We start from the raw sequence: 21,718 nt of genomic DNA, 5'->3' as shown, positions 1-21,718 counted from the left end.
GTAAATCTGTTCAATATATCGGTATTTGTTTGTATTCCATAAAATTTTAATAATTGACACCCCCATCCTCATAGACGCAATGTCACCTTTGACCCATTCGTGTCCGCACATGGCAGTATGAAGTTGTAACATTTCCACGTTTCCCATGGACTGAAACATTTATGCCGTTACTGATACATTCACGGGAGTTTCTGGGACTTAGTTCTTGCTACGAACAGCATCCATGGCGAAAGGGAAAGCTGTGAGCTCCAAGGGGCCCAAGGTCAGTGCGATTAAGCGTAGAAACATCTCACAAACGAAAGCCAGCAACAAGCGCAAGAAGGCCACAGGAAAAACCAAGAACAAGTTCAGCTCTACCCAAATTGGTAAGAATGCCTCTGGTGCCGGTGGTAACCTTGGCAACCTTGGGAGTGACGGAGAAGATGTTGAGGAAGAGGTTTTGCCAGATGATATGGTCGATGATGACCATATGGAATACCTGGAGACCATGGGGCAAAATATCAGCTTTGTCACTGACACCATAGATGAAAAGAAGGAAGAAAGGGGTGATAAAAAGAGGAGAAAAAATGATGAGGATGAAGTTGCAGACTATGAGGAGTTGCCACGGAAACAATTCCGCCAGATGGAAACAGAGGACAGGAAGTATCTGCATTTACTTCCTATCAAAGGAGAAAGGGGGATTATTCCACAGGTGATGGAAAAGACTGAGTCAGATGAAGAGAACATTATTGAACAAGGAGAGGAAAAAGAAGAACTTGTTGAGAAGAAAAGGGAAGTAAATGTGACAACTTTGCCTGAGACTCTGTCAGAGGTGGAACTTTTCAAACTCAAGAAAGAGACTCTTGCACGACGTAAGATGCAGATTGCAAAGCTCTCCATCCGTGTCATGGACAGCCCCCAGGAGGCCTTGTCTTCCCTGAAGGCTCTGCGAGTGATGCTGAATGAAGAGGACCGTCAGGTGGCCGTCACTGTGAGGAAGTTGGTGATGTTGTCGCTGTGTGAGGTGTTTAAGGACATCGCACCTGGGTACCACATCAGAACCAGGACTGATAAGGAGATGCAGCAGAAGATGAAGAAGGATGTGAAGCAGCTGGTAGAGTGGGAGGAGGGACTGGTGAGACAGTACCAGCTGTACCTACAGCACATGGAGGACATTATCAAGGCTTGCACCAGCAAGAAAAAGGCTCAAGGAGTGGTTAGTATTGGTATCAATCTTCTAGTACCAGTGGTTACTGTATATAATGTTAAAGGTAGTTTGTACTTTCCAGGGTCTTAATCATCTCTGAGGCAAAAGACGAAGAAAGCTAGGACCAGACTCCTGACTGCCTTTTCCAGACAAATATTGAAGGGTGAAATGTTATTCTAACAAGTAGTTTGCCTAACACTCAAAATATAGTTTTGCATAAAACAATCAATATGAAGCAACTGAATTTATGATGTATTTAATGTGTATTTCCAGAGTGGGCAGAACAAGCTGCCCATGAAAGCCCTGCAGAGTCTGATGGAGGTTGCTGTGAAGTGCATGTGTGAACTGCTGGTTAGCCTGATGCACTTCAACTTCAGGACTAACATCATGTCTGTCATTGTGCCTCTGATGGACCATTCTAACCCTGACATCGCAGACATGTGCTGTGACACTGTGAAGAAGGTGAGTGTTGAGTTGCAATATCCTTCTGTTAATGCGGCAGGTATGCCAACTGTAGACATCTAGATACTTTTTTCCCTTTACTACTATATGATACAGTGTACTGCTATATTGAGTTATCCATCCACACATCTCTGTAATTGGAATACATGTACTTAGTACTCAGTAATGTAAGTCTAACCTGCATGCATGGCATGTATCTGTAAATACATGACCAGAACATCCGTCTTTCCTTGTTAAAAACTCTCTTCCTCTGCAGGTGTTTAAGCAGGACAGACAGGGTGATTCCACCATGGAGGTGGTGAAACTCATTACCAGTATGGTAAAGAGTAAAGCATTCAGTGTCCAGCCAAGGGTGCTTGAAACCTTCCTGGCACTTAAAATCAAGGTAAGATAAGTATCTGAATCTGTATTTCTGAATCTGGGTTTCATAGCACTTTGGTGTAACTTACAAGCTTCTCAGGCACATGCCTTGGCAACAGATAGTTTATCATCATCATCATTCCACTTGGTTGTCCTTCTCCAAGTCATTGCCTGTCCCCTTCCACCTTCTTCAGTGTTTTTATATTGCACTGAAAGACAAGTCATCCCTAATCTAGCTGCTAGCATTGTTCAAAGCTACATGGTATCTAATGAGAATGTTGTTGCAATGAGTTCCCTGATAGTTCTAGGCACCACTATTGTAGTGGAACAGTAAGGAGTTTGTATGCTTCAATACATGTAGATATGCTTGTAAGTTATCACCAAAAAAATATGATAATATGGCGTTTTTGCTCATAATTCTTATATGAGCCAAAAGCACACATCAATTTACTGTACCCTCAATGATACACACAGGAAATAAAATCCAAAGACCCAGAGAAAGAAGTGGATAAGAAGATGAAGGAAAAGAAGGAAATGTTGAAGAAGGGATCTCGTGCCCAGCGCAAACGAGCCAAGCGGGAAGAGAAATTGACACGAGAACTACTGGAGGCCGAGGCTACAGAGAACCAGAAGCGGAAGCTTGACCTCAATACTCAAACTATAGAGGTATTCTGGTGTTCAGTATTTGATTGTCTCACAGAAGTGATTTAGAAATAAAATATACCCCTTATTTATGTGTCAGGTTGGAGATCTTTTCACTTTTAATGCTTTGCAACTGTTTTTCTTTAATCTTTATTTTTATTTTGGGTAATTGATTTTACCAGAAAGGGATATTCTAGAAACATTCAGGTCGATCATAGTACATGTACTATATTTGAAATGAACTAACTTTTCAAGTTACAACATCTTTTAACGTCTGTTGTTTGACTTTGTTCAGATGGTGTTTCTGACATACTTCCGTATCCTGAAGAAGAATCGACAGTCTGTCCTGCTGCCGTCAGTACTGGAGGGACTGGCTAAGTTCTCCCACCTCATTAATGTGGAGTTTTTCAATGACCTGATCACTGTGCTGAGAGAACTGGTGGAGTCAGGGAGCCTCAGTTACAGGTATGGCACCAGCATGGTGTTTGCATGGTACATAAAACTTTTGTGTGCATTTGTATTTTCCCCATGACATACTAGTATGCAAACCATTTCTTTGCAATCATTGTAGCACATGTATGTTAGATTTTGAAACAGATTCAAGATGTTGGTGTATTGAATTGATGAACACAAATGACAAACCACATTCATAGGTTCAGATAGATTACAATATGATGAGCAACATGTGTTGAAGCACCACCTTGTATGAGAAGGTGGTATTGCAGACATTCAAGCAGTACCAGTGGGCGGTCTTCTAATCTGTGACTGTGTCTTCTCTACCCCCAAGGGAAACGCTCCACTGTATGGTGACAGCATTCCAGATCCTGGCTAACCAGGGAGGTGTTCTAAACATCGACCCACTCAGGTTTTACACACACCTGTATGCCAGCCTGCTGCACCTACATGCAGGTGAGAAAACTTGTGGACATTTACCATTGTACAATGTTGTGTTATATATGTATAATCAACACTAAAAGGTTGGAACTTATGTTTAATCAATCCATCCTCACATTCAGGGTTGACAATCGCGGCAAAGCCTGATGATATCACCCCTGACAACTCAGCCACAGAATTCAGTTATTAGGGGCGCCTTGCTTATGAATATTAATGAGCTTGCCTGATTTGTCGCAGGCCAATCAGCGACCGGATTGCAAGTTTCGAACAAACAGCGTACGCATGGTACGGCGCGGCGTACACAAAGATCTGTTTATCTTTGTTTTTTTTCATATGCTAGGTCGGTATACGTTGATGCCGTGGTTACCTATACCCACAGAACCGACAACTGTTAAATTTGGTACCTAAATAAAGACGTCTGGACGCTAAAAGTACTGTGAAACGTTATGCCGGTACTGTTATCTTGCTCTTGAATATTAATGAGTCACCTTATATGGCGCTTTTCCGAGCTTTTGACAACAAAAAGCCATCTCTTCGATGGGCTGACAGTTGGTTAGAAGCCACGCCCCTAATAACCGAATTCTGTGGCTGAGTTGTCAGGGGTGTTATCGTTAGGCTTTGCCGCGATTGTCAACCCTGAGTGTGAGGGTGGATCAATCATGCCTCCATCCTTACCTGATCAATTGTATAGTATTATGTATCATTGGAAATCATACAAAATGATAACACATTTGTGCTGATTTCTGCACTCAAGGATTGAACAGCACAGCTTACGTTTGGGTTTGTCACAAAAAAGAAATGTGGAAATTTCCCTACCAACATGCTGTTGGATGTTTTCAGGGGAATTTCAGCACTTTTTTTAGTAACCCACTCATGAAATGTCATAGTAGTCATTGTTTAAAAGCATGATTCTAACAAATGAGAGGTATCATTTCAATGAAAAGTATACAAGGTTTCTAATAATATAACACATAATGCTAATAATCAAAAGATAATGGGCATAGGATAAAAGAAAATTACATCAATTTTTTCATGACCTACCCACATTAGCAGCCCTTGTGCTCAAGCCATGAATATGCAATCATAGCAAATGGGGCATCATTGTAAAGGCTAATGAATAAGCTTTCCAATACTACATGCTTAAGTAATATTGGAGAAATTGACTCAAGATTACAAACTTTCCGTGTTGAGTAGAGTTTTTGGCAACAATCTACCACACTACTGGCCATGGTTCGCTGATTTCCTTTCCTTCTTTTCTGCAGGTCAGGACACAGATGACACCACCAATGCCCTGGAGTGTATTGACATCATGTTGAACAAGCGCAGGAAGCAGGTGTCCATGCAGCGTGCCTTCGCTTTCCTGAAGCGACTGTGCTCTCTGTCCCTCCAGCTGCTGCCCAACAGCACTCTGGGTACCTTAGCTGCTTCCCGGGACTTCCTGAAGGTCTGTACTAGTACCTAACATGATAGTGTGGCTGATACTGGTGCTATCACATCAAACATGTTTCACTCCTTATTAATACATATGTGTATCCGTTGGATGGCTTATATAGCCAGTTTCAGTCTGATGCTATTTTAGATGTCTTACCATTTCCTATCCAGTTGCCCAATTGTTACTTTGTGTAACATATTACTTGGATGTCTAAACTTCATTGACGAGTCAGTGTGTAAGTTTTGAGAAAGAACAAATTTCTTGACACCTCATTTGACAGTTGCTAACACTGAAAGTCAAAATTGTGGTTGCTAGCCATTTCTTTCTGGAGAATGTACTAATTGATTCACTGTGCACAAGATTGACATTTTGTACATTGTACGGTTGAGACACTTTTCTTTCTCTTCCCTTGGCTTTCACTGTAGGTTTTCCCCAAGACAGACATGCTGCTGCAGATTGAGGAGACGCAGGGAGGCGGCATGTATCTACCTGAGCTACAGGAACCCGAGCACTGTAACGCTCACACAACTGCACTGTGGGAACTTCACCATCTCAACCGACACTACCACCCTCATGTACGCAGATATGCGGCTCATCTACTACGGAAGGCCCCTTCGGAGGGAGCTGGATCCCTTCCACCATCACTGGACAGGAAATCTCCCTCTCAGCTGTGGCAAGAGTTTGATCCGTCTGAGATGAACTTTAACCCCTCTATCCCTGGACCAGGGAAGGGTGGCAAGAATATGAAGCCATTTTCCAGGCTGGGAGGCCTTGTGCAGGAGAGCATGAGGACATTAGAGCAGGATGTCTGTGGTGATGCAATGTAGATAAAGTGTGGTGTTGAACAAAAGAGATGAAATGTACAAACACATTCTTAAAATGTTTGATGAGGATTTCCTCCGCATTTCAACTAACAAGAACTGGGTACCTGATTTTCAGCAGAGCAAGTTGACCTGCACACCTCAGGTCACAGCTCCATTGCCCATATTTTTATCCTTCTCACCTAACCTTGTTTGGCGTCACATCCAAAGTTATGATAACAGTGATTTGAATTTTAGTTGACATTGATATAAGTCTTTATTCTTAATAACCATGCTCCAAAATGTGATTTTTGCACCTTATGTCTTGGTGAGGCTTAAGACTTATTGATCACGCCTCCACATCATGTATCTGTGGAGGAAATGAACACAGGTTGCAGTACAATGGGCTCTCGTCCTTTCCATCTTCAGTAGCAAAAAAGCCAGTAAACAAGAGAGCATCACAGGCTAGGCCTTGAGTAGAGCATTGTTGATAACTGGAAAGGGTGTTTCTTTCGTGTGTAAAAAAAAAAAATTCTACATGTATTTATATGCAACATTAATCAATATGCTTAAAGTAAAATAAAAAGCAAGGGAGAGTAATTGACCATTAAATGTGCTGATTTCTTCCCTGCAATATCAGCGGAGTAAAATGGTTAAGCAATTGTTAGCTAGCCACGAAGACCAAATCTCAATTATGAGTCACAAGATTTCACTAAAGCTGCCATGAGAAAGTGATTTTTGGTTGGTTTAGTAAACTTTCACTGGCATGATTTTGTCTAACATAAGATGAAGCTGTCCTAACAAGAACTTGGCTTATTCGAAGTCAGAGATCATATCAGAAAACAATGTATTGTTCCAGATATACTTGCACTGATACATTTTTGGTTCAGGAAAAGTAGAGTAGAGGTAGGCTGATTAAATAATGTTTATAGGTGCCCAACCAACATCCGCCAGCCCCCAGTGGGAGGGGCCATTACAGCATTGGACAGCAGATGTTGTGTTACACGGACTAGAGTTACAATTAATGTTCTTTATATTTTCAGTGTCTACCTGATTCATAGTTTATTTAGATGGCAGTCTCATTAGCTTTGAAATAGTATTAATTACATGACAGATATCATCTATGTAACAGAAGAATGGAAGACACTACAGGTGTACACTGAGTACACGTTTCCCAAGTCTTGTAACTTTCTACCAATACCGTACTTAAAAACAAAAAGTCGTTCATAAAAAGTTCATCAGAGAATATGCTTTATAGACTGCTATGCTTATCTTGTTCATCTAATTTTGCATTCATATGTATATACAATCATAACTTGTTACTGCATAAGACTACCCTTACTTTGCATTAGCTACCCACCAGCAATGCTCCCTGACATTCTTGGGGATTCATAAATGTTGGTAATACACAAGAGACAAAGTAAGACAAAATTATGAGCATCAATATAGAATTCACAACACCAACAACTCTACCACTGCTTAAGTAGCCCAATATAATTTCTGGCTTTTGGCTGTTCCACATAAAAAAGAGGCTGGTCTGAAAAATGTTTTGCTTTCATTTTGACTTTGTAAATGCCCACTGATGAAAGTCTTTATGAGGAGGGACACTCAGGAATTTGAACAACAACCATGCAGAGCGCATAAATTGTGTTTTACAAGAGCAGTCAATTGGAGGAAAAATGAAAATTGAACTACTTCCTACCCCTTCATTAGCTAACTAGCATCCTTCTGTATGAATAGGCTATGAAACTTATGATATCTAAAATACACTTGGTGATCTATTTATTTTCAATGTTTCCACCACTACTCCTGAACTTTTTTAATGGAACAGCCTAGCCTCTTTATATATTTTTCTTTGACCTGCAACAGGTACTTGAGCAACCTGCAACAACTATTTACCAATGCATGTCTACTTGTATCTGAAATTCTGACGATAAAAGTGTATTTAGCCTGAACCAATTTTCCAGCAATTTTTTTAGTTGTTGGTGACTTGGTACCATATACTAGTAGCTTGTAAGCAGCAATTAGCACTGGGATTGGATTAGAGAAAAAGGACACCGCAGTACATCATAATATAATACATCTTTACATATGTAGTTAAACCACATTCACCTGATTCAATTCTTAACTTTTAGTTTCAACACATAACTGGAAATAACTAACAACAAATCATCAACTGAATCCTTTGCTTTCCTCAAGAATACTGATCCACTCATTTCTGATATGAGACTCGAGAGAGACTCGGGAGTGTGCCAGTATACCTGAAGAAGGGATTGGTTAGACTTAGGAATTTATACTGGTGCATTTTGTTTGTGTTAAACTGAAAGTTCAGAATTTTGAACCATCTTCTCTACCAACACAGATGAGCTTTCACTCAGTTTCTATTCAGCTGTAATGGACAGCAGACTGTTGACGGCTGCATCCTTGTTGCCACGGTTGGCCTCCAGTACAGACCGCACCACCTCAGCGTCCATGTTGGGGAACATGTCCTGTAGAGCCTTCAGGTCTTCCTCCGTGATGGCGGGTTGAGCTGGTGGCTGCTGCTGGGCTGGCATCTGGCCTGCGGGGACTTGGTATGGAACACCTGACAAAAACAGAACAAGTTCATGTATCAACAAACGAATATCTTCACATATGTATCTTAAAATTTATTTCATAAGAGTCTGCCCATCTAATTTCAAGTACAGTGTTTGAGAGCCCCCTACGTGTATCTCACATGTCTGTATTTATATTCATTTTCCTAAAAGTAAAATTATCTCACTGCTCCATGGTTTTTCCTCAAAGATAGATCCAATTGTGTGACCCATGAAAGTACAGACAGATTACCTGCTTGTACAGTAGGATAGTACACAGGCTGGGGCACCATCATCATCGGCATCTGTGGCATGACCTGCGGGACCTGCTGCATCATGGGTACCGTGGAGTGGGACAGGACCAGGTTGATCATGCCCTCCTTGTCGTCACCTTGCCTCCCGCTCAGCGTGTACCAGTCGTCCACCGTCTCCCCGTTAAACACTGACTCTGGAATGGTGATGTGGCCCCACGCCACTCTGTCGTCCATGGTGAAGGACCGCTCGTCAAATATCTCCAGGTAGAAGGAGTTGACGCCTTGCGGGATTGGGGCGTGGACGACCTTATTCCAGCGTGGGTTCTTGGCTCCATTGTAGGCCGTTGGGGTTTCGAACACTGCGTGCCCAACCCGTATACGACAGTAAGGGTCCATACGTGTTACGCCATAGTTCTTGGCCAGCTTGGCCTGGGCAACGGTGATGCTTAGCCGGCCTGAGCTCTGCCCCATGAAGCCGTACTGAGCGTACATCTGAGCTGCCTGCATGTCCGCAGTAGCCTGGAATAACACATGGGTTGTAACAATTATGATTACTGCTATGAACAGCTGACTAAGAAGAATATCTACTTTAAACCATGATATACTTATTATTAAGAATGTGCATGATTTCAAATGGATAAAATAATTTTGCTATATCTACTGTAAGAAAGGTTATATAGAGATATACTGTAACCTCCTTGCTGTAAGACGATTGGTTGACGTTTAGCAAAAAACATCTTTACACAAGTAACGAAAGAGTTATGCTGGTTTTCCATCCAGTACACTAACTTTTTATATATTATAACATAAACGATGGTGGGTCTTACACAGAGAAAGCAAGGAGGTTGGAGAAAGTCACTCTCAGTCCTCGAGACGTCACGTCCGACCCAAGGATAATACATTCATCTTGCTAACCTTATCCAGTCAACTGTTATGTCAATATGAAAGTGCGTACCTGTAGCTGTTGCGGTGTGGCTTCAATCCGCAGAAAATCGTCGGGCAAGTCGCCCAACATTACCTGTCCCCGCTTCGTCACCTTCGTCGCCATTTTGTTTTGCTTCCCCGTGCTTTCTTCCTGGATAGCATACAAACGCTAAGATCTGATAGTTGCATCGGTCAATACGGATTCTTTCTGCCATTGTATTTACAATCAATAACATTACAATTAATTGTATTGCAATAAATCAAATATTTGTAGTGCAATTGTAGCGTGTATGGTATGTTGTGTTGTGTTATATAAGGGTTACTGCTAAAATGTGTTGTCGAGCCCTTTGCGTGTTTCTGTGATCATGGTGATTGATAATGAATTAGTAATTAGAAATAAGACAATACCACAATGGCGAAGCGTCACATTTTCTCAAGATTTTAAAAAGTTGTTTCAAGACAACATTTGAAATGAGCAAATATGTGACGTCACATATTTCTGGTAGCCGGCTGCAGGCTTCGCTTTCTGCGTAGCCTGGCATCATACTATTATTAGTATTACGATCTAATAACGTTATTAGCTCCCGTGCCTCCAAATTGCGAAGAGGACTGAAGAGACTCAGGAGCTATAGTGCGGTTGGCTACCAGACAACTGCATGCAGTACATTGCAATATGATACACCTTAATATATCATATGCACCTCCTGATTCAAATCTTATACTTTGTCTGTATGTGAATGTCCAGTGTATTAGGCCATCCGGTTACTTATCGTCACCATAACTTTAGACTTTGACCACATGTTATCTCACAATTCATACCTGTTTAGGTCTTTAACATTAAGATTCACATGACACAGACATTAAGCAACTTTAAATAAAACGATATATCTAACACCATGAAAAGAATCATTATAGGATACATGTATAAGCACAACGTCACACACCAAAGAAGACACAACAACCAACATATACCAGACCGACGTCACAAACTATGTTACCTACGGTCACTTGTTAACTTTTAGCTCAAGGCATAAACTCGAAATGACTAACAGCAACTTCATGAACCGTCAATCGTTCAGCGCTTTCCTCAAGAGGACACAGGTTTTATTCGGTCAACCAAGGAGGTTCCGTATCAAGAATGTTTGAATCAATTAAGAAAACAGAAACAAACTAATGCAAACGCAAAGCAAGCAAACCAACGGACTCGCCAACCTTAATATCTTATGTCACGAAACCGGCAACGAATAAAATGGCCATGACGGCATGAGCCAAGAAAGACAAGAACTCGCGAAGTTGTAGCCTGTGCCTGCTACTCACTGTGCTAAGTTGGACGCTCAATCTGCCACTACAAACTGTGAAAGGGGTACTACTTTGCCGTCCGAATTTTGATGACAATGTTGAGCTGACATTCTAGTTGAAGTATGGACTTTTTTTTTTTATAAATATTGGAGCTTGCCGTCAGCCGCGCCTATACATTGCTGTTGTTTGCCCAAATCGAGGTGTAGGTAGGCTAGGAAGACTACAGTCCCGGATATAGACCCGTATAAAGAATGTTAAAAGCCTTTAACAGATGACTCAGAGCATGTGATCGATTCATTTGCCACCCAAAATGCATGCAAAGGAGGCGTGTTAGAACGCAAGGTATGACTGATATAAGGTGGAAAGACAAGCTAGGCCTCATTCCGTCTCAGTACAAACAGCACATGCCATGACAGCGAGGTCCTAACGAGTCCCTCCAATTTGTCACTGAGGTAGGAACAAGTGCATTTCTACGGCAAAAATTTTGAAAGTTTGAATGATTAGTGAAACAATAATCAATACTCAGTCATTTTTTATTACGAAGCGCACAAGAAAAGTTTACGTGCGTTAAGGTGGGGTCACACATGCGTATATATTCAAGTCCGTTTGAGGTGCGTATAACACTCTTAGTCTCTATCAGGCTCCACAGGTTGCGGGAAAAATAGTACAAATTGGACAAATATAGATACATAACATGCCAGATGAGTTAGCTGACCGAGAAGTATGGGTAGCGACCCAGCTAACTCGTCTGACATGTTACCTGTTTACGTTTGTCCAATTTCTACTATTTTTCCAACGACCCACAGTGTGGAGCCTGGTGGAGGCAAACTCCCATGCGCGCCTCATACGGACATAAATATATACACAGGTGTGCCCCCATCTTTAGGTCACGCCAAAGATACATTGCGTACTAGTATCCATAAGTTATAGAAATGACACACGTATTGGTTGTTATTACAAGTACTTACTCTATCATTTATCCGCTATCAATGTTGTTGATTGATTGATTGATTGTGACATTGGTGTATGATATAGAGTTAAACATGATAGTGGCCCATATATGATAAGTGTATGGTCCGATCCTGGCGTACACATAGACGTTGGGCAATACATTTACTTGTAATAGTACTTGTATTTGCCATACGTGACCGAACACCAGGACATGGACGTAATCCAGATAAAACAGGGGTAAAAAAGGGTCATGCGATCGATGTTTGCCAGAACACCAAATTTCATCTTTTAATGAACTATTACGTATAGCGTGAGGCTTGGGGGACGCCAAGCCCTGTAATCATCATCATCCGCTGATACTATTTTAGCCACCTAATAATGGTAATTATGTCCACCTGTTGTGTGCCCTGCAGTGGGTGCGGGTGGCCATGGTGGAGTTGATTATTAGGCGGATAAGCCCCCCAAAAGTATTGCTTTTAGCGCTCTTAGCGTATCTTTGTTTACTGTACAAAAGTCGGCACACACTTTATCTTCTTCAGGATAGAGAAGTGGAAGACATTAATGGATATCAATGACGTTTTATGAGCTTGTACTAGATGAGGCCACCTGAGAGGTTACCCCCTGCGTAGCCAGGCCCATCCTACGAGATACAATTTGTTTTATAAACCAATATTGTATATATTATGAATAACTGTTGGACGAATGGAATCGTAGAGATCTAGGTTTCATCATCCTGAGACCGCTGCTGTATCAGAAGGCATTTTATTTGACTCATGTCATCTGGCCCCACTTCCATCCGTCCGTGTGGAAACTTAAAGAACCTTTAATTTAAGGCTAGTGACAAATACATTGTATGTCTCTTCGGTAATGGCGTGATCGATTAGTTTGTTAATTTTCCATTTGGATGAATTAAGTCATTTAAGCAATCAGGGCCAATTACTTAGATAACAAAGTCATTAAACCCATCTGTCACTCGTCACAACCCCTATTTAACTGGCATCATGTGACAGGTCGCAAGAGTCCAAGGAATTTCTATTAGGGTAGTTGCGGGGTTTCCGAAGAGCTATCGTGTCAATGTGGGTTTTCGATTCATGGACTATTAATCATAGAGGTGAGCTTTTTACCCATCTTCCTGTGGTTATTTGTATAGAATTCCATAGTACTGCAAAAAGCCGTTTAATTGCACACCCTTTTTGCCAGTGTGCTAGTATTTCGTGCAATTATCCGGGTGGTGCAATAATGCGAAGTTATCCACTTGGACCGCAACGGTTTGGGATTTGGGGATTCCGTGCAATTAACAGAAATGTGTGGTAATCCGCTGTGCAATTAACTGGCTTCTACTGTAGCACAATTGGTAAACAAATTACAGAGCATTAAAGTTGGTCATTGATTCAACTAGAATCTCGTGAGTAATTCGAGGAAACTCACTTCCCGAATGCACGATACCAGAGTGATAGCCGCAAGTAAGAGATGAGTAGAACATGTGACTTGACCAAGTGCCCTCCTTAGATTGTGGCTAAGAGATCCTATGGCTAAAGCCCAGCGACGGTGACGGTCGTCAAAAATGGCAGCTATAGATCAATGGTTTATTGGGTAAAGAGTACAAGAAGGCCAGGCATAGTAGCCGAGGCCGAATTCGGTTCGAGGCTAGCTCCGCGTTTGCCGTACCACTGACTTAGTACATCACTTTGCATTTTGGGGGGCGTAACTGCGTGTGCCTCGTCCATAGGTCCAGGGCACCAAGAGTATTCAAGACCGTGTTGTAAATTTTACCCTTGTAGACGGCTGCTTCCTCCCGGTCAGGAAATCACTCAGCCATGGAAGAATAGAAGGTCGACAATCCACCTGTTCTGGGGTAGAGCTAGCAGGTCGACAGCTCTTTAATTTTGAGTTAGAGCTCTGTGTAATGAATATTAGTATGGCTAGGCCAGTCATAAAGCTATCCTCATGATATAAAGCTATGTGGTCCTATAAAGAGCACCTCGGCATTTCAACTGAGATAGCTAAAGGATTCATGCATACATTCAGATTTTCTTCTAGTTTGATATTAGGTCCACTCAACTTTAACTTGTATAAATTATCTATTTGTCTATCTTTCCATCTATCTACCTCTCTCTCTCTCTGTCTCTCAGTCTCTCTCTCTCTCTATATATATATATATGTAAATATATGGCTGTCTTTATATGTTGACTCTCCAACACATGCCTTGATGAGAGTCAGTGTAATGCCCTTGTCACATTTTGCAATTCGAGAATAATATCCGATCTTTGCCGACATGCCGTACGTCGCTGCATCGATCAACCTCAAAGGGCTGTATCCTATTAATGATTTCCACGCCTTTTATTGTAGCAAGGAGGTTAATTTTTTTAACCTCCTTGATTGTACGAACTAAGCTTGTATTGTATTTGAGCGCTTATGCAAATTAAAGTACATGTAGCTCAGTGATCTTCATTGAATTGTCTTTTTTGAGATGTCGATCGATTGTCATATTCTAATTGTTACACTTGATTATTCGTCTTCTTGAGAAAAAAACACAAGTACGGTTAAGTTCTAGTCTCTACCGGACTGACTTCGATGGATCATTGTAACTGTAAGTGTAAGTGTAAGGAAGAATATTTTATTGCCAGGGAGTTTTGCTACCAAACGATTTGGCCTGCCGCATCACGAGCGGGGAATGCTAAACTTCTTAGTGTGGACTGACTCCCCCGGCCAATTTCCTGATTCTTTTTTTTTCTTCGAATTCTACGATCCCTGTAGGAAGGCCTTGCGGAGTCTAGTGAAGTTCCTTGGACATCTTTGGAGTCTCCACTAAGTTGATCTCCTGAAAACTTGAATTGGAAGGGAAATGACAGAGTGACGTGAAATGTAAAAGATACGCACCCTGAACAAAGCGAAAAGGTAACAATACTAAAACAATTGCGAAGCTCTTTTCAACAAAAGTAGGTCGATTTCAGGACGTAACATTACGGTACTTCCTATCTCTACTCAGGGCTGGTAACCTCCGAACCGAACACACGTCACAACTTCCGCGCATCTCTGGACAAGGGCGGGGTTTGTAGACTGCTACAACTGAGCACAGGGGTGGACTTGCTACATTAAATCGACTATGCTATCAAATTATCGTGGTCCTCATATTCCTTCACATTTTTCTTGGTTTTAAAGGCAAGCATATGCGCTTCTTTAGTTGCTTTGATTGTATCAAATTAGTCTATTGATACAGGGAAGTATAATAGAAAATAAAAACATTCTATTCATTCTGTGCAGATTATGGGTTGCTTTTTGCTGCCCGTATTGGCGGATAGAGTAGTAAAAGCAATCACTGCTACCACACAGCAAACCTCACCTCTCATATCGATATTTCATTAATCACCAAATCTGAGGGCAAAAGGAAAAGAGGGAAAGGAACCAGATGTTAAAGAAATCGTGTGATATTCATGTCCGGACACCCCTTTGCAGGTGGACGGTTCTGTAGATGACGTCATCAGGTGCAAGCTTGCGGGACAAAAAATGGCGAATATTGAGAAAGTGAAATTCTGGTCGACGTGCCGTGGGGCAATCAGCGACTGACCGGACCTGATGTGGGTTTGGCCCGTTAGAGCAGGCCTTTTAGACAAAGGGTGTGGTGAAGATGTCACTGCTATGTATCTGCGGTGAGTAGCGATCCCAGATTTCTTGAAATCTGGTCGTTTGTTGGCAACATTTTTGACGGATTTTCTTCCTGTTATGATTTTCCGTACATACCCGCTCATTTCGTTGAATCTCTCGTCTTTTCTTCCCGGTGGCGGCGGAGCAGTGAGGAAAGCACGCTTGATGGGAGCTGCAGGTAAGTGTGAACTAATTTCTATCTGAGTAAATTATAACGATATGTTCGTCGACCCGCTGTGTGTTGGCGAATGAGTGGTATTTTGATTTAGGCAGGGCCCGTTCACAAACAGGCCGGGCTACGCGAACAGTTGGGGGCGTTACGCCGTCTTGTACCTAACGGGACCCTGAATAGAGGTGTATGGTGACCACAGTGGTGCCGTGTTACAGAAGCTGGTGTTTTATATTTGAAGCAGAAGACACCCAATACGTAAATATCAAAGTCCGTGTTTGTGTAACTGTGCGACCCGATATCGGTGTGCGTGTGGCAGGCCTTACATGTAACATTAACGGTGGAGCAGTCGCGATCAATACGCAGAAAATAAATCGAGCCTTGGGGATTTTTGCCCCAAAGACACAATCTGCAAATCATGACCCCACAGTACACCTGTTAAATATTTGATATGTATATGCTGGTTTGCTGTTTTATAATAACACTTTTGCCAAGTCAAATCTAAGGGCAAAACACAAATGGAATGTATTGCGATGTCTTTCATATTTCCATCCATATTTACACACCCCGACAAAGCCAAAGTATATCAACCACATGATGTCTCTGTCATAGACATGTCAAAGTTACCTAACACTAGTAACAGCTAACTAAAAATGAGGTATACATTTGTATGTTTTGCTTTGAGATGTTGCAGATCCTCATATATCAACTTGATAGATTAGTTAAATCATGCTAAACATGTGCATAAATGGGCAAATATTTGCTACTAAAGTAGCTTGAACCATTTTAAGTGCTACATCTATTTAAGTGTATTCAAAAATAGTTTCAACATAGTTAAGTTACCTGCAGCAGTTATCTGTCATATTTACATATCATATCACAGTACAAGGCATTTCCTTAATACATCGATTTGAATGGAATGCATGGAAAACAATACAAAAACATCTGTGCGTAAATTTGCACAACACTTCCTCTTATCAGATTTCATGTTGTTTGGTCATGTTATACCACTAACTAATAACTATGATTAAGAAGAGTAGAAAGTGTGATGCCAGGTGTTTTAATAATGTCAAGAAACAACGTGTAACACAGACTAGAGAACTCATATTTGCCTTCTGCTAAAGAGATTTACTTGACATTTTCTTCTGTCCACAGTGCAGTGCACATTTGTATAATGGCCAACACCCATATGTCAACATATGATTATATAGATAAAAATAGGAAGCAACAGGAAGTAACTACTCATGTGTAAATATTCCCTCTCAACTCATGATGACTAGCTGTCTGATTTTTTTTAACCACCTGCTGCTACAATACCCTTTCCTCTGTCATATCTACAACCGGCACCTGTTCTGATACTTCTATCCCAAAATTGATAGCCTAAAATTGTTAAAACAGAGTTACCACAGCAATGGGAAATGTTGATGTGTGAATTATGTGTGATCACATTATGGTGGATTTCAGCTCATGCATAATCCAGAACTGTTGGGTGTGGTGACACAGCATCGGTCCAAATGTCTCCTCCCATCATAGATACGAGTGTGTATGTAAAATGGTTTTATCACTTGAAAATCATGCAAGGTTGCTTTCCAGACGTCCTAATCTTTGTGCCCTTTAGCTGTATGCCAGCTGCTGATATTATTAGATGAATTTATACTCAACTCGTCTCAAGCATTGGGTGAGGGAAGGTAATAAAAGTTCAAATGTCAATTCTTAAGCCTATGTCAATACACAGAGTTGGCTGTTCACTACTTTTGAAAAGCCAGTATTTTTCTGGCAGCGTTGACCTGCTTAGATGAAGTCTGTTTTTTCTTTTCAACCTGATCGGCAATAAATCTTGGAATTGTTCTCTTTTATGAGTAAATGCCTGCCTGAGGACATATGTAGTACCTCCTACTGTGGTATTACATACTGGTGCCCACATGGAGTGTTAGGGTGGGATTCAAAGTCCTGACAATATTGTTTGATCATTTGCTAGGAGGTGATATCAACATGATATTTCTGCATGTAAAGAATATGCAAGAAATACCAACATAACAGATGAGCATAAACGTCTGATAAAAATGTCTGCAGTGCTGTATTGTAACAACAGGAATGGGATTAGGAAGAAATAATAATGAGAAAATCAGTGCCGACTTTGATGCCAGGGTTTAATTTTCAGGCTGTCTGACCTCTCAACATCCTTCCAAATTTAACGCCTTTAAAAATTTCAGCAACATTTATGAGTTGAGAACATTGTTTAAAACTTCTGATAATAATGTACTATTATGTAGATTGCAAAGTAGTGTAAATTTACCGCATCTTGCTGGGCAAGTGTTGAGGCCGACCCGTACAACTGATGATTTATCAATGGAGCTGAAACAAATTGGTGCAGTGGATTATGCACATTCCATATCACATAAATTCAATGAAATTGTCTTTTAGGGCAGTTTAAAAATACTATATATCAAGTATATGATACAAATATATGATATGGCTTGCTTACCTGTTCATACATGTTATGCCACTGCACACATTAAATAGTTCATTCATATATTGTAAAGATGGATCTGCCATCTTAAAACGGCTCATGCAATTGTATGTGAGGTGCTTGATGGGAAGGTGTTTCTTTTAATTTACTGAGAGAAACACTGCTGTTAAGTTAACACTGCTGTTACGTTCTTCTGTTTATGTATTTTCACAATCCAACCTGTGCCATACCTCAGTTGATTTGTTTTACATAAATGTAATTGCAGAAAAATTCCAAACATATGTGACCCTCAAGCTTCAGAATGCGAAGAGTACCACGATAGCAGTGAAAGGCAACAGTCCCAGCTGGGAGCAGGACTTCATATTGTAAGTACAATGTGAATAATCATTCCTGTCTTTGTATTGTAATCAATATTCTGTTTGTTCTCGTCATAGACAGTTGGAATGGGCTGAACATGTCACAGGAATTATGCACAGTAGGGGTGGGTACCGGTACAGAAAATTCAGGTCCAGGTCTGGTTCAGGTCCACATTAGGATCAGGTCCAGGTTTGGACCTGAACCTGGACCTGATTTAGTATATGAGAACTTGTGAATGGACGATACTCAAAACAATGGTCCATTTCGCAACAAATACATGAGTACTTGAATGTAAGTTCATCTTAAAACTAATGGCCTCTGTACTATTGACTGTAAAACTTGGTAGAAATGACTATAGATTATACTCTACTTCGCTCTTGTTATTTTCCTCGACCGGTAAGCCCCGAAACGTGTGAATGCCTGATCATATAATTTCATTTTCAAATATTCATTTTCCAATAGTTCCAACATTCCAATTTTTTTAGGTCCGCTTTTTTCTAGACCGGTCCAATAAGAAAAAACGGTTTTGTACAGGTACCCAGCCCTAATGCACAGCCTTCATTAAAGTAGGACAAGGTTTAGACAAGAATTGCATACCTTTCGAAATTCCAGGAGGCATTAGGAATCGTGTTGATAAAGAAACTATTAACGATTTAGCAATTTTCAAATTTTAAAGTATTGTGTCTTTATGTCTGCCTGTTTTTCTGAATATTTGTAGTTGGCATAATTAATAACCTCTGGATGGAATGTGATAATACTAGTATTTGGTATGTACTGCTGTAGAACTTGTTTTTATATCTTTTGTCTCGGACATGCAATCGCCTTTATTTTTTTGTGGCAGATAGCTGTTAATGTATGGAAAAAGTTGGTTGAGGGTTGGGCCCCCTAGCAAATGCTTATCAAACGCAGGGGCATTTTTGTTGAAATCTTTCAAAGAGGATACAAAGGAATGTCGGATTTCCTTCATATTTGGTATGCAGTAGCATAGACAGATGTGAACATTGAAATGTAATTATGCAAATTAGGACTCGATTTACCTAATCAATGAGGACAATCTACAATTACAGTGTTTTTTATGAAAAGAATTTAATAAATGTTACATGTAATTTGTGGGAGATGTAACGTTTACAGATACCATTTATGCAAATAGGGGCCTAATTTGCATATTGTAAGAGTGTAAAGTATAAAAGTGGACAACCAAGAGAAAAGTGCTATAATTTGTGTAATGTGTAATGGTAAGTGATAGAAATTTCATACATGTAAGGTAAGGCTGTGCATCACCATATATTAAATGTGTAAATGTAGGTCATTTGCATGTTTTATGATGAAATGTAAAGAAGGAATTGTACCACCTAAAGGACTTTCGTACATGTAATTTTTAAGTTTTGTAGAGAATACCTTAAACCTTCATCTTGTTTTCGTGTTTCAAATGTACAGTGTTTATTTGTGTGTAATAAATATGTTATTGTACACACACATGTTAGTGTATGATTAGCATGTCAGAAGATTAATCATTCTCTTGCTATATTCCAGTGAAACAGAGAGACTGGACATGTGTTTGGTGGTGGAGTTGTGGAATAAGGGGATGCTATGGGACTCCCTTCTGGGAACTGTGGTGACTCCACTTCAGAGCATCCCCCAATCTTCTGAGGTACCCATTCTTGCTAATAACTATTTAAGGTAGCCATCAGTGACTTGAAGTGTGCGTAGGTTTTAGTTTGGTGTCCTTAGAGCCTCTGTATCAACCTAATTTTTCTTACATCATATATTGTAGAGACATCCCTTTTTTCACAATTCAAGCATTGCTATAGAGGCGTAAATCTAGATTTTTCATATTTTCTTAATTTCAAACTCAATTTTGGAGAAGAAATGAACAATTCTATTGTATTGATTCTTGAAATGACAAGTTAATAAACTGTATTTGGTCTTGCTACCAAGGAGAAAGTACAGGAGGTGAGAGACATTTTCAGAATTTTTTGCAGGATAAATATGACGAGCCCCATATGATGGGTATAATATGTATGTCCTGTCGGGTGTCAGTATTCATGTGAGTGGACAAGGTGCATTTGTGTATTTTTCAATGATCGTTGCTCACAAGTTATTGAAGCATATATGTATGTCCATGGAACAATATAGCTATGATTTACCATCATGACAAATATTATTTTTCATTTTTTTTTAAAGAAATGTATTTTGAAACATACCAAGAGACAAACTAAGTAAAAATGAACACTTCTGCTGTATTCATTATGATCAATACATACAGCACTGGTTGTGTCATGGCGGTAGGCACTCATGACTCATTCAGATCTTGCCTCACAAGGAAATTGAATCCTTTTCCGTGGAGAAAAAACAGTTAACGAGATTCTTCAATAGCACAATGAGCAGACCATGCAGAAACCTGTCAGAGGCAGTCCATGACAATTAGTTATATTGCCCGATCCTGCGTAGCTCCTGATTTAATACCTCTTCCGGTCTCCACAATGGCCAACCCTCATCCCGGCATCCATTTATCTATAGGCATGTGGGAGGATGTGTCATGTTTGCATTATAATTTCCTTATCCAGTCTGATTTTCTTCAGAAGAAGATTTCGTTAGCTGATTCTTGTCTCAGGAACCAGTGATGGGTATCTAATGTTGATCTTATGTATGTTACGCATTCATTTCAATTTACACATTTCCACCCATGTATCGTTATATTGTATGGCAGTGGTTAGATAATGTAATGGGTCTTTGCACTGCTTTTGTCTTTTATTATCAACTGTATAAGGCATAATGAGAGCTATTTTGATTTTATTCTTGGTTGAACTGCACAAAATGAACTGTTATCAGTAGGTGGCTTTGTTTTGAATTTTTCGTTATGCATTAATCTTTTGTTATTTGTAGGATACTACTTGCACGTAGACCCTCTCTCAGGCACTTATACATCTGTGCAGTCTTGAAAAAAACTGAATCTATGACCTGTTGTAACACACGCCAACTGCAAGTTGTGATAAAGTCAGATTTTCAAATGCCAACAAGTTAGACTGATATACTTAACCAGTGGGGTTTCTTACTTATAACATGATTTTGCCAGGCTCATTTCCTAATAATGTGCAAAACGTGCCCTGAGGGATGTTAGTGTAAAAAGTCACAAATGGTCTACAGTATTCTTCTTTCTCAAAAGACACAAAGGATTGACAACAAGGATTGGCAATTTTCAGATTTTCATTCCCTGAAGAAATATGGCTCAATTCATACAAAATCTGGCAAACCCTTTGAAATACATATTACACATTATGAATGATGCTGCCCATTCAT

The 21,718-nt window shown here is 40.3% G+C and overlaps 3 protein-coding genes and 1 long non-coding RNA gene across 16 annotated transcripts in view; 3 read left to right on the top strand and 1 right to left on the bottom strand.

Moving 5' to 3' along the window:
• The first annotated feature begins 60 nt into the window (after positions 1-60).
• On the top strand, positions 61-7,009 carry LOC118404619 (nucleolar complex protein 3 homolog). Its single transcript, XM_035803851.1, has 8 exons — positions 61-1,195; positions 1,460-1,648; positions 1,905-2,033; positions 2,483-2,674; positions 2,946-3,115; positions 3,438-3,559; positions 4,807-4,988; positions 5,402-7,009. The coding sequence occupies exons 1-8, from the start codon at positions 224-226 to the stop codon at positions 5,801-5,803; spliced, it is 2,358 nt and encodes a 785-aa protein (XP_035659744.1). The 5' UTR covers positions 61-223; the 3' UTR covers positions 5,804-7,009.
• Positions 6,824-9,717, bottom strand: LOC118404693 (toll-interacting protein-like). The gene is made up of 3 exons (XM_035803948.1): positions 9,559-9,717; positions 8,603-9,122; positions 6,824-8,360 (listed from the first exon to the last, which is right to left on the bottom strand). Exons 1-3 carry the CDS (start codon positions 9,649-9,651, stop codon positions 8,158-8,160), a joined length of 816 nt encoding a protein of 271 aa, XP_035659841.1. The 5' UTR covers positions 9,652-9,717; the 3' UTR covers positions 6,824-8,157.
• A 134-nt stretch (positions 9,718-9,851) lies between these two features.
• Positions 9,852-14,926, top strand: LOC118404700. Its single transcript, XR_004829792.1, has 3 exons — positions 9,852-11,278; positions 14,535-14,675; positions 14,767-14,926. It is a non-coding gene; the product is annotated as an uncharacterized LOC118404700 (long non-coding RNA).
• Positions 14,927-15,239: 313 nt separating this feature from the next.
• The window catches only part of LOC118404553 (protein unc-13 homolog B-like), a 32,735-nt gene continuing 26,256 nt past the window's right edge, over positions 15,240-21,718 (top strand). For 9 of the 13 annotated variants that reach the window (XM_035803764.1, XM_035803800.1, XM_035803781.1 and 6 more), the window contains exons 1-5: positions 15,240-15,427; positions 15,571-15,600; positions 18,327-18,426; positions 19,952-20,069; positions 20,357-20,371. In XM_035803764.1, the coding sequence (XP_035659657.1) occupies positions 15,406-15,427; positions 15,571-15,600; positions 18,327-18,426; positions 19,952-20,069; positions 20,357-20,371 (285 nt within the window). In that variant the 5' untranslated portion in view covers positions 15,240-15,405. The remainder of the gene's footprint in view (positions 15,428-15,570; positions 15,601-18,326; positions 18,427-19,951; positions 20,070-20,356; positions 20,372-21,718) is intronic. The other 4 variants (XM_035803816.1, XM_035803808.1, XM_035803738.1 and 1 more) reach the window with 2 other exon arrangements.

The sequence above is a fragment of the Branchiostoma floridae genome, chromosome 2, assembly GCF_000003815.2.
Source record: "Branchiostoma floridae strain S238N-H82 chromosome 2, Bfl_VNyyK, whole genome shotgun sequence".
In the NCBI taxonomy this organism is placed as follows: domain Eukaryota; kingdom Metazoa; phylum Chordata; class Leptocardii; order Amphioxiformes; family Branchiostomatidae; genus Branchiostoma; species Branchiostoma floridae.
The sequence above is the reverse complement of the archived record's forward strand: the minus strand, read 5'-3'. Positions and strand labels throughout refer to the sequence as shown.